The sequence below is a fragment of the Poecilia mexicana genome, unplaced genomic scaffold, assembly GCF_051168715.1.
Source record: "Poecilia mexicana isolate PSO_F unplaced genomic scaffold, ASM5116871v1 scaffold_16, whole genome shotgun sequence".
Classification (NCBI taxonomy): Eukaryota; Metazoa; Chordata; class Actinopteri; order Cyprinodontiformes; family Poeciliidae; genus Poecilia; species Poecilia mexicana.
The window spans coordinates 26,848,605-26,862,298 of NW_028263385.1; the positions used below are offsets into that span (position 1 = coordinate 26,848,605).

General features: G+C 39.4%; 1 protein-coding gene across 1 annotated transcript in view; it reads left to right on the plus strand.

Annotated features, from left to right (window-relative positions):
• Window positions 1-12,509, plus strand: part of emc2 (ER membrane protein complex subunit 2) — a 28,288-nt gene extending 15,779 nt beyond the window's left edge. The window contains exons 8-11 of the mRNA XM_014990413.2: window positions 2,276-2,357; window positions 3,111-3,221; window positions 6,171-6,275; window positions 11,995-12,509. Coding sequence (XP_014845899.2) covers window positions 2,276-2,357; window positions 3,111-3,221; window positions 6,171-6,275; window positions 11,995-12,081 — 385 coding nt within the window. The 3' untranslated portion in view covers window positions 12,082-12,509. The remainder of the gene's footprint in view (window positions 1-2,275; window positions 2,358-3,110; window positions 3,222-6,170; window positions 6,276-11,994) is intronic.
• The last annotated feature ends 1,185 nt before the right edge of the window (window positions 12,510-13,694 follow it).

The following is a 13,694-nucleotide window of genomic DNA, read 5'->3' on the forward strand; positions in this document are numbered from 1 at the left end:
GCTGGCGGTTTTCTTAGCCTCCAAAAGAAACAAAAACAAGTCCTGCAGCCTCACACATCATAGCGGCTACAGCCTTCCCTAAGGCAGCCCTGGTTAGGAGTTTGTTCAGGAACCCGCTTTAGGGTAGCAGCTTGGTAACAGTGGAGTTTAGATGGCTTAGACGGCGAGTACACAGGGGTTAGGGTTCTGGATACGGCACAAGATTCAGCTTGATGGCTGACGGGGTGAGCTCTGATGCAAGCCTCGGCCTCTGCACAAGCACATCTGAAAGTCTTTATGGAAAGGAAGTGGTAATTGTAAGCAGCCCCTCAACCCTTCAAGCCCTCTGATCTCCCCCTTCCACTCAACTCCTTCCCAATGTTTATTTCTTTCTGTGTCCCAAACCTTCCTTCCCTGGCTATTCTGCTAATCTTTCAACCGGTTAGAATGGAAGATGTTAAACAGGCTGATAAGTTTTTCTTGTTCTCGCATTCAGCATTTCAGTCATGGTTCTCTTCACATCCCAACATTTGCCTTCATTCTTCAAACACAGTGGAAGATATTTGATGGAAGATATGCAAGTTTGAAGTCATGTGAAGAGACGTCTAATTCAAAAAATGTGTAAACAAAAACTATTGAGTATATTGAAGTTTGACTTAATTTCTGTGTCAATCCCTGCATAGAAAGGTGCTTTTTTTCTCTTTCAAATAGTTGCTTGCCTGCATTGCTTACTGCACAAAAGTGTATTCTTATGTAGTTAATCATTTAATATTTTTATTACTATTATTATCATTATTATTCGACAGCCCATCCAGGATTTTAATTGTTTTTTTTGCAATCAAAATAAAAATGTTTGTGTTGTTACTTCAGAAATATTTGCAAGAAATTTTGCAATAGTTTTTTCCTCATTAAGCCTCTTCCAAAATCTAAATGTAGAAGAAAAAATATGAAAAAATGCAGACAGATTGTAATCTCAAACATTTTCAGCCTTTAAAGCACTTAATTTGATACATTTCTGTTAGCTGCCATATCTGTCTTACCAAGTTGCACGCATATCTCTTCATTGCGTTGTGTGACTTTTGGCAGTTAAGGCTAGCGGTATCTCACTGCTAACATACCCTTGCTAGCTTTTCAATAAAGTCAATTACATATTAGTGCAAAACAAAAAAAGTAGTGATCTGGTGAAATTAAGTGAAATTCTGCAATTGTGGAGCTGTGAATGAGAGACTTGCATTTTCAGAATTTTGCCAACTTACAATCTATGGTTTTGTAAAACTTCGAACTGCTGATACCAATTTTGCTTTAGAAACAATAATATAAATTCTAAAGCATCACTAAGAATCTGTCTTTAAGCCATCCTGTGAGTGTTGATTGGGACCAGAGCAGAGTTCAGGATGCATGTGTGACAGAGGAATCACTAAATTAGAGTATTCATATTCTTTTAAATAAAATAAAAAATGATTACAGGGTTGCCATTTAAGTTACCTAGGCTAGCATTACCAAAACAACATTTTCTATAAAGATCCTGATTTTAAGCTTTAAAACTCAATGGAATGAAATGAAACACCTTTGCTGTGCTGTTAAATCTTCCCGTTTTTTGTAGAAAGTGTTGCTCTCCTGAAAGAGTTTCCTCTTGTCATATTTCTGTGCTGCTTCTAACTTCTTTGAGACATTTTTAAACACCTCAGTAACCCTGAAAAAAAGAAGAAGCTAATTTTCAGTCTTATTTCCCCAGTAACAGTATCCACATCAGAGTTATGTCATTGGTCAGCTCTAGTCAAACTGAAAACCAACTGACTTGGATCAACAGCAGGATTTTCAGTCCATTTCTCAATTATCCTGATGGTTTTTGGAAAGGGAAAACTTTGTTTTAAGAGCGGAAACTGCTGTAGATTAGTGTGAGAACAACAGTTTGGCTGCGTGTTGCTAAGAAGTGCTGTCATATGCCTATTAGTGTTTCTGCTTTACCTGTGGTGCTGAGCTGAGGAAGGTAGAGAAGTACAAAAACTAAACGCGCATCTAAGAGTCGTGCCCAGTGTCCTCAAGGGAGAGCGAGAAATCATCACATTAGATGGCATGGAAAGGAAGAGCCTGAGTACCCTCTGCCCTGATCATGTAAATATGTTGCATGTCAGTTACTGGGAAACAGATTAAAATCTCGCGTGATGGCTAAGATTTAAATCCTGAAACTTATTGGTGAGTTTCAAAATGCATTTCAAGGTTGGTGGGCAAGCTAACGGATGACTCATCCTGAGCTGTATCTATTGACTTACTGTTTGCCTCGTCATTTCCACAGCTATGGAAAAGCTGCGTTTTGTCTGGAAGAGCTGATGATGACCAATCCTCACAATCACTTGTACTGTGAACAGTATGCGGAGGTGAGTTCATCATCAACCTTGAGGGCAGGCTGCGGAGTTAATGCTGAGATCCCTCTTTTAATAAGAAAGGAAAGATTTTAAGCTTTAAAACTCAATAGAGTTTTAAAGCTCCTTTATTATTACTATTTTTTTTTTTAAGTGAGGTTATGTTATAAACAGTAAATATCCTATGCTGTTGGCGTTTTCATTTAGTTTAAATCCAGATTTAGTTTCAGAGCCTTAAGCTAACGGCTATTCTCTGTCAAGGGCCGAAGCCAAAATGATCTTCCACCATCTTAACACGACTCCAATGTCAAAAAGGTCACATTTCTTATGTAAATGCCATTTTATGGGCCTTTTTGCTGTCTTTATCTTGTGTTGTGTTTGGATGAACTGCTCTAATCCTTTTGGAGCAGGAGTTAATTTTGCTGCTTTGGTCGTCGCTCTTCTTGGCTTCAGTCAAACTAATCTGGATGTATGCTAAATAAAGATAACAAGAGAGTCACTGCAAGTACGATAGTAACTGCTTACAACTTTTAACACAACCTCACTTCAAAATCTGCCCTCTTAAGGGCATCTGTGATATAAATAAGAAACCCGAATGATTTCTCTTTTAAAGGGCAGGACCACTCAATGTCATTGGGAACATACTGTAGACTCATTAAAGCAGATGTGTTTACTCAAGGTGGTCATGGCTTGCTTGTTCAGATGTCGTGCTGTCATTGCTTAAGTTGCCCTTTAGCAAAAGCCTTGCTTTAATGCCTTCTCTCACAGGTGAAGTACACACAAGGGGGCATGGAAAACCTGGAGCTGGCCAGAAAATATTTTGCCCAGGCACTGAGGTTAAACAACCGGAACATGAGGGCCTTGTTTGGCCTGTACATGGTGAGTACTGCCTTGCTTTAAAGAAAGAAGCAACACAAGGAGAGAGAAAGTGGGGGAGTGGGGGAAGAACAGCAGGACCATTTTAGCAACCCTGTGGTTTGTCAAGGTTAAGGTTGGCCACAGTGAGAGTTAAGTAAGACCGCGTGTGTGTGTGTGTTTTTGTGGGGGGAAAACAGAAGGGGCTCTCAGACAGGTCATCTCGCTGCTGACTCAGACGTTGAACCCCACTGCTGGAAAAGTCTCCCCCTTTGCAGGGCTTTATTTAACCAAAATCTTGTATTAGCAATGCTTCACGTTCTATTTAGATAAAATAGAGACAAGTAGTAGAAAAAAACATATCAGCGAGAACGGTCTGACCTCAGCAGGTATTTTGTCAATGGCAAATTATCCAATCAGTGCTGATTTGATTGCGGCCCGGGTTGAAACTGCCTTCCATCTGTGCATTTGTTTAAACAGGATGTTGTCAGCTATGGCCAGTAAAATACATGTAAGAGAGACGTGACATAAAAACACAAACAAAGCAATGCCAAGAATAAAGGTTTCAGATTGAAGAAGGAAACTCTAGTGTTTTCACCTTTCTCCACAGGGAGTTTTCCTGCAGTCTAAACACCACAGAGCAGCCAACACCTTGTCAAACCTCACAGAGGTGGTGGCAGCAAGTCCACAAGCAGGACAGGTTCCATTTCAAGACATTTGTCTGTGTTGCCCTTAGGCTGGTCAGGTTAAAGATGTACAGCAATGCAGTAGTCTGTGTTCTGTAAAAGTCTGATGGGCCAAATGTGGTGTTTGGCCAGATTACCAGCTAATGTTAAAGCGTCTAAGCATAGTTTGCTTCTAAAACATCCATCAAAACTGGTCGCCCTCCGAGGGTCGGTTAATTCCAACATGGTAGTCTGATAGGATGGCACCTGTCCAATAAATCCACTCATTACGTTTCCATGCCGGAAATGTAACTAGTCAACCGCTAGTGAAAATATAACAAAGTGGAAGCGACTAGGAACAACGGCCAGTAATCCATGATGGTATGTCAAATCACAGGGCAAAGAATGCAAAGCCACATAGTGTGGAGAAGTTGCTACCGGCCGAGTCGATGGCTACAGACTTCCAAACTTCTTGTGGCCTCAAGTAAAGTGGGTCAAGACCTTCCAGGTTAGGTTTCCCTTCAGGGAGCAGGTACATGCGACCCACACAACCAACCTGGGTCCCCTTCAGTTGTAGGTGTATGACAATGGTACATTAGGGGAAAGCTACTGGCATCACCCAACATAATGCATTGCTTGACAAGCAGAAGTTGGGGTTAAACCCATTGATGGAGTGAAAGGAACTCTTAATGGATCAGCAAACCAAGACGTTTTGTCCAGTTTCATGGCGATGATTTTGTGGAAACAGGTTGGGGACCCTAACCGTGACCTGTTGCCAATGTCCACAAACCAGTCAATGAAGACATGAAGGGCCAAGTTTGGTGTGGAAGAACCAATGACCTTTGGGATGGAATAAAGTGGAGGCTCCAAGCTATGCCTTGTCGTCCTACATTAGTGTTTGACCTCACTTATGCACTTCAGGAAAAACAAAAGGTCTAAATTCACATAAACACGTCCCTGGAGCTTGTGGAAGACCTTCACAGTTTAAACTATTGCAATAAAGAGCAGGCAGATGTTTTATTAAACCGTAGGGATTAAGAATGGGAACGTCACTTAAAGATGTGTATGTATAGACAGATGAATACTTTTGCAATATAGTGTAGCTGTCCAAGCATTCTTCACTCAGTGATGACTTCTCTAATGAAAAGTGTTATTAGTAGGGCTACACATTATTAGGAAAATGTGCAAAATACAGTACTTGAATAATATCCACTTAATATTATTATGATAATAAACTTAATAGCCAGCTGTTAAAATAGATTTTTAGTCCCTAGCTATGCTTTTTAGTTTCCTGGTCAACTAAAAAAAAAAAAATCATAAAATTGGATGATTCCAGGCATCTTAGCCCCTTTCTCAGGAAATATTCACATCTGATATAGAAATTTGTTTGTCTGAGTGTTTTTTTTCCCCTTTGGAAATTGTAATTGTCTCTTTTTTTCAGTCTTGACAGGTGCAGGCAGTTCAGTGAAAGGGCAGAAAACTTTCACCATCCCAAACCCTGTGAGTCAGTGTGACAGTGGACTTGGTAGCACTGACCACAGTTGGCTTGCGGTCGAGTTACTGACAACACATGCACGGGGATTCCCCTCCATAATGGAGCGTGCTGTTATTCAGGGGTAGCCTGTCAGGGTTGACATCATCCAAACTGAGGTTTCTATTGAGTTGAAAAATAGAAACAAAGAAAAGGCATACTAAAAAAAAAGAAAAGAAAAATACAGAAGCCAAACCAATTTTTTTCCTCAAAACAACAGGGCCAGGTTGATTGGTATGTAGTTAAGGTTTCAGCACAGTGGAAGAGAGAGCTTTGAAGTACGGGCCGGCTAAGTCTTCTGGGGTTTGCTGTGTGGAGATGATGGCAGGAACATGGGAAAGACATGGGATTTGTGGTTCAGAGGGGAGCTGTCGAGGCAGGCACAGACTGTGATTCACAAGGCACTCTACTCACTGTGCAATAGGCGGTTTTTTTCTTCTTTTTTTTAACATACAAGTCCTTTCATCACAGAGAATCAATGGTGTTGGAGAAATTAGACCCCGTTAAGTGACAATTTGCGTATGAAGCATTAAAAGCACTCACTTTTTCCTCCCCATAAATGATTCCCCCTGTGTCATCAGGCCAAGGTCTGTTTTTTCTCTTCATTCTGCCACAATGACTAGTGGAGTGGTGGATGGTAAGAGTGGTTGCAGATTCATCTCAATTACCTTTTATTTTTTATTTTTTATTGCCGTTTCACCAAGTTTTGATAGTAGAACACTTCTTCCCCTGTTCTCTCCTTCACGTCTTCCTCCCCGTTTTCTGTTTTTCTCGCAGTCTGCAAGTCACATCGCTGCCAGTCCCAAAGTCAGTGCCAAGGTGAAGAAGGACAATATCAAATATGCAGCTTGGGCTGCTGCTCAGATAAATCGAGCCTACAAGGTGAGAGGATCGAGATCTACTCAGACAATCCATTCATCGTACTCAGCTGCTTTATCAGCTACTGAAAGTCGTGCTTTCCACATGACTCTTCAGTCCCCCACACACCAATTGAAAAAAACCCAAAACAGCTTCATCTGTTGTATTTTAACTTTCATTGGATATTTGCGCACAACATCTAGTCATTCTGAAGACCTCTTTATTTGCATAAAATTGGAAAGAAATTCACTGCCAGAGTCTGCCTCCCTGGCTTTCATTTGCAATGCTGTTATACCAACCCTTGTGGCTTTCACCCCGTCTGGGCACATTTACTCTTTTTGTATTAAGTTAAGGTTGTAGCGTCTTCAAAGAAACATGCTATCTTCAGGAATGAGCTTCATATATAGCCATAATCTGATCTTGGCTAATAATTACATTGAACTGTGAAGAATTTCAGACTTGTACCGCAAGACGCGAAGTTATCTTTGACTGAAAAAGTCAAAAACAGGTGAAGCAATACAGAAAATAGTCGTCACAATGTCGGTATGATGTTCTTTGTGTTTTACAATCTATTGTAATATTTCAGGGTGTCCACACGTTCAACAGTCTTAACTACCAACAGACCTCAGAAAATTTCACCATTTTTGCTGTGCTTGATTGTAACGCAACCGTCCCCTGAATTTATAGTCATTTAGGTCTTGAATTTCATCCAAGGTGGCATTAATAAGGTCTTAAATATGACATGCTGAAACCCACAGATGCTTACAAAATGCTCATATTGAACAAAGTTCTGAAGGTCACAGTTTAATGGAAGTGCAGATGAGAAAGAGGAAAGAAGAATCTGTACATATATTGCTCTAGATGTTGTCATCCCAATATTTCCCAATACTATCACCATCACAAGATTATCTAAAATGGTGCACCACTTTTAGGTGACTCACTGTGATTCTGAAGAAATGCAGTGTATTTATTTCACTGTACTTTAAAGCTACTTTATACGGAAATACGTTGATTTTAGCAACTTGTAGTGAAGTTTTGTGTTGGGGCTTTAGGAAATGTCTGAAAAAGCCTTTTGATTTTACTTCTTTGCTTTAGAAAATGTTTTGAGTTCATAAGTTTGCCTTAGCGTTTTTAAATCATTCTTTAGTCTGTCCATTTTATCTCGTTTTCTACATCTGCGACCAAAAGCAAAGGTCTTTGTAAAGCAAACCTAAATTAGAGGAGCCCATCTGAAAGTGTTCAGAGGAGTTGGTCAGTAGCATAACCAGTAGTTCAGAACATGTTTCCCTGCTTAAATATTTTCTTTACCGTCTTGTGTGTTTGGGAGAAGCTTTGCCCACAGAGATGGAGCACATCTGGGTTCAGTGATGTCGGCTGCTTGGAACCAAACAGCCTGGCGTGTTTCTAATGTTTGTTTATTATTAAGAAAGATGACTCTAAACTAGAGCACTCATTTTGTGCACAAACATTTAGATAAAAACAACAATAATACATTAGATCGGTGTGTTTAAAAGGACTTTTAAAGGGTTTTAGTGGCTGAGTGACTTTCTCTTTTGAATTAACACGAAACACTTAGATTCCTTATTCACTAAACTACCATCACATTCCTCATTTTTAGTGTTTTGCAAAAGTATCCGTCATTCATATCTGTAAATACAATCCAGTAGCTACGGTTGGTTGTTAGTCAAAGGTATATTAAATGTATGTAAATTCATAGCATAAATAACTTTCAAAGGTTTACCAGAGCATTAGTAAACAAGCAGCATCACAGAGACAGAAGAATGTAATGTATTCATTTTATATATAAGAGCCCAGGTATGCAATGGTCTGTATTAGTTTCTTGCATATAATCCCAATAAAATACTCTGACGTTTTTGGTTCTCTAATTGCATCTCTAATATCAATGTTGGAGCAGGACACCATAGTTGCAATGCGACAATATATAAAAAAGTTTCGCTTTCCTCGAGGTTCTTTCCCAACAGCCTGCAAAGTTGTAAACATCAGCGTAGTTATGCGTAACCATGTTATTATGCCTTGCAGCAAACTTGCACGTTCCCCCCCCTTTTTTTTTTTTTTATCCTCCTCTCACCCACGTGAAACGGGCTAAATAATAAGGTGTGAGGTTCTGCCCTTCATTCCTTCTGTCCTTCCTCCAGTTTAATAACTTCTGAGCCTTTCTAAGGTAGCGGAGACGTGGGCCTCCGTCAGACAGCTGCAGGCTGCTGCGCGCTTTGTGCTGGCTGATTGATGGCCCCTTTAAAGTGTTGTTCGTGTCAGTTGTCCGGTTTTATTACACTCCGGTACCTGGTGATTGTCATACCTCAGCATTGGGGTCGGGGTCGGGCAGGTGGGCACGAGACGTCGACGAGGGGTCACGGCCGACCGAGGTACTGACATCTGAAAGACCTGGAGATGTCGGGTTTTTTTCGGGGGCTGGGGGTTCTCGGCTGCACTAGATGGGTTGGCCTCATGCCCTGACTCTCCAAACAAATTCTCTGATTAGCTCCACTGTCACGAACCACAGGCTCCCACTGCCTCATGACTCTATTATCAGATGCTCTAAATAGATGTGAAGCTGTCTGGTCTGCTCCTTCTGTTGGAGAGGAGGGCAGAAGTTAATGTGGTGGTCTCACCTCAGGCTGAGGAGATAATTGACTATGAGGCCTGGGCTAATGGTGCATTAGGCAGCAAAGCAATTAAATGCGCTGATCATTGCAGCTGCACCATCTCAACACACACACACACATAAATAAATATATATATATATATATATATATATATATATATATATATATATATATATATATATATATATATATACACACACATACATGCATACATACGCACACCATAAATCTAGAAGAATGAGTCACTGTTGGAAATTACGTAGCCAATTTTATACCTTCGCCAACTGCCCTCTCTAAGTTTGGCAAAAAAGAAAGGAAAAAGTTTTAGCATGGAAATAACAGTATGGGCTAGGTTTAGGTTACAGTTACTTCCTGTTTGTGGACTCTTGAGCAATGCCAAAGGTGGAATGAATTAACGTGTCAATTCAATAAAAGTGGTGCTTTTTATTGAAAAAAAGAAGAAAAAAAAAAGAGTAAGCCGGGTTTTTCTACACTGCTTCAGAAAGACAACATGTAGAAGTTGCTTGTAGTTTGGTTAACTGCATGTCAAGTTGAGGGGCATACATTGAGTGGGCATTGATTAGACATGGGACAGTGTGAGATTCTCAACATTTAAAAACTAACCTTGTAAGTGAGGGAAAAGTGAAGACACTTACATTATGCAGCAACAAATGAAGGACAACTTTACCGTCCATAGAGCCGGAGAAAACTCCCATCACTCCAGAACTTTCTCCGTCGTCCCATTAAAGGACTTAAATCTACAGGAGCAGCATGATTGAAAATGTAACATTTAGTGATGCACCAACGTGAACATTTCTGCCGATATTGTTATTCGTTATTAACATTGGCTTTATAGCCAATATCCAAAACTTACTGATATTGCATAAACCTATTCTTTTGATATGTTTTCATTTTTACATTTTTTTCTCTTTACTTGTTTGTATACCTCCGACATTGCTTCTCTGCTTCAGTTGGAAATAAACATTGGGTATTATTTTCAGCCCAGTTTTACTTATGGGACCGATGCGGGGGATAGCATATCTTAGTCCTTATTTACTATTAATGCTATTAATAGATCGTACACCTCCAATCATAAAATAAATCCACACTGATTATATAATTACTAAATAAACACAGTATAGACACAGTTGTTTTACCTAATGTAATTTACATAGATACAAACACTGTTTTCAATATGGGCCCAGTTTTACTTACCAGGCCGATACCAATATGTTAAAAAAAGACTAAAATCGTCCGATACCGATGTCATTGCCGATATATTGTGCGTCTCTTCTTAAAATCAGGAAAATTATGGGCAACCCTGAGCATCCTATTCATGAGGCTGTTTTTACAACTGCAGAGTTTCTTCAGTCAGAGACTTCTTCTGACTTGCTGTGATACTGATTGCTATAGAGGAGATCCTTCCTGGTCACAGAAGTCAGCATCTACAAACAACTCTTTGAAGAAAGTTGTCTGATATGTTGTTACAGAAACATTTAATCTCCCTTTTGGATTAATAAAGTATTTTTTAAGTTGGATGGGTGTGGTCTCTTCAGCTGCCCATCTGTTGCTCTTGAGTATCTGCAGTTTATAACAAAACCTTACAAAGCATCCAAAGACCTGTGTATTATCACCAATCTCGAAGTACGTCTGCATTTCAGATCACTTCAGACCTTGAAAACTTTTAGAACCTGTTTTTATGTTTTCACACAGATTCTGATGTTTTATCTAACTTTTGCTTTGAATTTGGACTCCAGACAGAGTTGCTGACTGCAACCAGGGAACTCTCTGGAGGAAAGCTGTTCAACAGAACGTATTGTTGATGGATTATACAAGTCGACGTCACTGATTTCGTTCATCGTCGCAGCAGCCTGTAGGCCCGACCTTACCTCAGCACATTGCCCTGAATGATCGCGTAAGAGGTTTGATTGGATGAATTTGTTCCATTTCTGGCTTCTCGCCTACAGCTAAGGAAGTCATCTTTCCTTGACGTATTTTGGAAGGGGCTGCCTTGCCCGCTGCAGAACTAAATTAGGTAGAAAGATTGTGTGTCTGGGTGTGTACGCATGAGTTGTCTCGTACACGGCTGTGGTTATGATTCGCGGCACTTCCTGTGAAACAGTCTGGACATGGCACAGCGTCGGGGGATGTTATGTGCTCCTGCTCCAGAGGCCATGGAAGTGGACTCATACTAGACTCCTGCCTCCAAGCACTCTTCGATCAAAAATGGCACTTACACAACATTTGAACAAAAACTCTTTTTAATTAGAGGTGATTTCTTACTTTGGACGACCTATTTACCAACTCTAATGACTCTAGTTGCTGATTATTTCAGCTTCTAGGTCTGAAACTGGAATTAGGATGTTTTCAATGGATAAGCCATCTATGAAGCCTTATTAAAGTGTCTGGTTTAAGGCTGTGACTAATGACTGTTTTAGTGATCGATTATTCTATCAATTATTCTGACGATTAATCGAATAATCGAATTTTTTGTAGTGTATGCTTGATCATTTGTAGCACAGGATGCATCTGTAGCTTAAAAAATACTGTCTACTAATCTGTTTATATTTTGATTAATAACTGGATAGCAAAAAGTTCTTAATAGTTTTTTCCCTTTGTTTTTTTTTACAAAATTAGAAGCAGGTGAAGCTAAAACTGTACTAAAACTAAAACAGATTTACAAACAAAGGTTTTTCTTTATTTTAAATGCAAAGTATATACAATTTTGTACACCTTTGGCATAATTACTACTATGAAGATGTTGTTCTTTCAGCAAATGTCCTTTTTTAGAGTCTGTATACTCCAGTTGACAATAGATTACTAAATTGGTTGATGATTAATCACGGTTTGTTCAATTAATCATTTGAGCCCTAAACTGGTTGCATTTTAAGCCTCATACATAATGAGTAGACTTAATTATTGCTCTGAGTGGTGTGTTCTTTCAGCAAATGCCCTTTTTCCAAGTCTATGTACTCCAGTTAACAATTAATCAATTACTAAATTAGTTGACGATTAATCACGGTTTACTGGATTAATCATTTCAGTCCTGGTCTGGTTTCATATTATTTAAGCCTAATACGTAATGGGATTTTTTTCTCTCTCTCCTTCCTTTACAGCTGGCTGGTCGAGGCAATAAGGAGAACAAATGCTCCATAAAGGCAGTGGAGGAGATGCTGGAGTCCATGCAGATCACCATGTCATAGGTCTCCTGATTTCACGTTTCCTTTTTCTTCTGTTAAGTCAGAGCAACATGGCAGCTCAAACATCCCTGCAATTTGACCATTCATTCATCTACAAGTGTTTTTTTTTCGACCACCTTTAGATTTATTTTTTCTGTAATTACTTGATTTTTAACAGAAAATGGAGGATGCTCTTAATAACTCTAACTTAAGTAAACATGCTGTAGATAGTTTACCCAGCTTGGATCATGCAGCTCCCCGATTCACCCCAGTTTCTAGCAGGTTTGAACTGTTATCACTTAGTACTACATCAACATTAATATTCATACAGTGTGACCAGAACACATTAGCTGTACAATACATGCTATTTATGATCCCGTATGCTCGTTTTCACAGATATCTGTAAAATAAACTAATAAACTTTTTTTTTTTTCAAAGTGGAACAAACTACAGATCTGAATCTGATTTTTTTTGTAAATTTCTGAATTGGAAGCTGATATAAAGTTAATCCAGATGCAAAAAAAAAAAAAAAAAGCTGAGCTGTTTACCTGCAGACCAATATAAAAACCCAATGTTAGTATTTTGTGCGCTAATGTTTAAAAACAGGAAATAGAGACATTTAATCAGAAAAATAATGGAATTCTGAAATGGAAAATATGGAAGAACCCCGAGACTAGAACTTCTGTCTCTTGCAGAACGTTAATTACAGGTTTGTTTGGCCTCAGATGGCAGCTGACTCAACTACAGCAAGCTGAAAAAAATGTCGTCATTCATCAATGCAGACCTCCAAAAAAATATGCCGACAATGATTAATGGAGGAAAAAATGTATTGATGAATCTGGGAAGAATCCTGACAGACGGAGGAAGGGATGCATCTGAAAGGCGTCTGAGGCGGGCCTGCTTCCCTCATCTGGTTCAGGCTTTACGAATCGAGCCTGAACCGGATAATAATCTGGAGTTGTTCACCCATGCAGGATCAACTTTTAGTTCCATACTTTTTTTTTTTTTTTTAAACCCATGGCAGTTGTCTACAATTTTCCTTTCGGGCTGAGGAAAAAGAACTGTCGGGTTCATATTCTTCTGACGGCTCTTAAGCTGACACAGGTCTCCGGCTCAACGCCACTAGTGAGGAAATTCATTCTTTGCTGTTTTTTTTGTTTTGTTTTGTTTTTTTATGTCTCTGGGTTGGCTCATGAGTGTCTGCATTTGATTTCCCTCAGCAATTTACCAGAACCAATGAAAACCAGGCGATGTTTTAACGTCGACCGACCAAAGTTAGTTTTACAGAGGAGAGAGGTTCAGCCCAGAACGGACTGCCTTTTGAAGAGTTGCAGAGTGAAAGCTGTTGGATTTAATGCAGAGTTGAGGTTTTATTTATTTATTTGGTTGTGTTGTTTGACTCCCGTGTAAATTTTATATTTACATTGAGCTCATGGATGAAGTTATGTAGGAGGAAAAAGAGTTGTCAGTTTGACTCTTGATCAACATGAGAAATTGCTCTTCACTGCCCGTCAGACTGAACCAATAGTGCCATCTGTAGTTTGGTTTGGGAACTGTGACTTTTGGAGTTAGGAGGAGAATTTGGAAGTGTGATAAAATCCTCATACATGGATTCATAACATGTTTTTTTTTTTAGT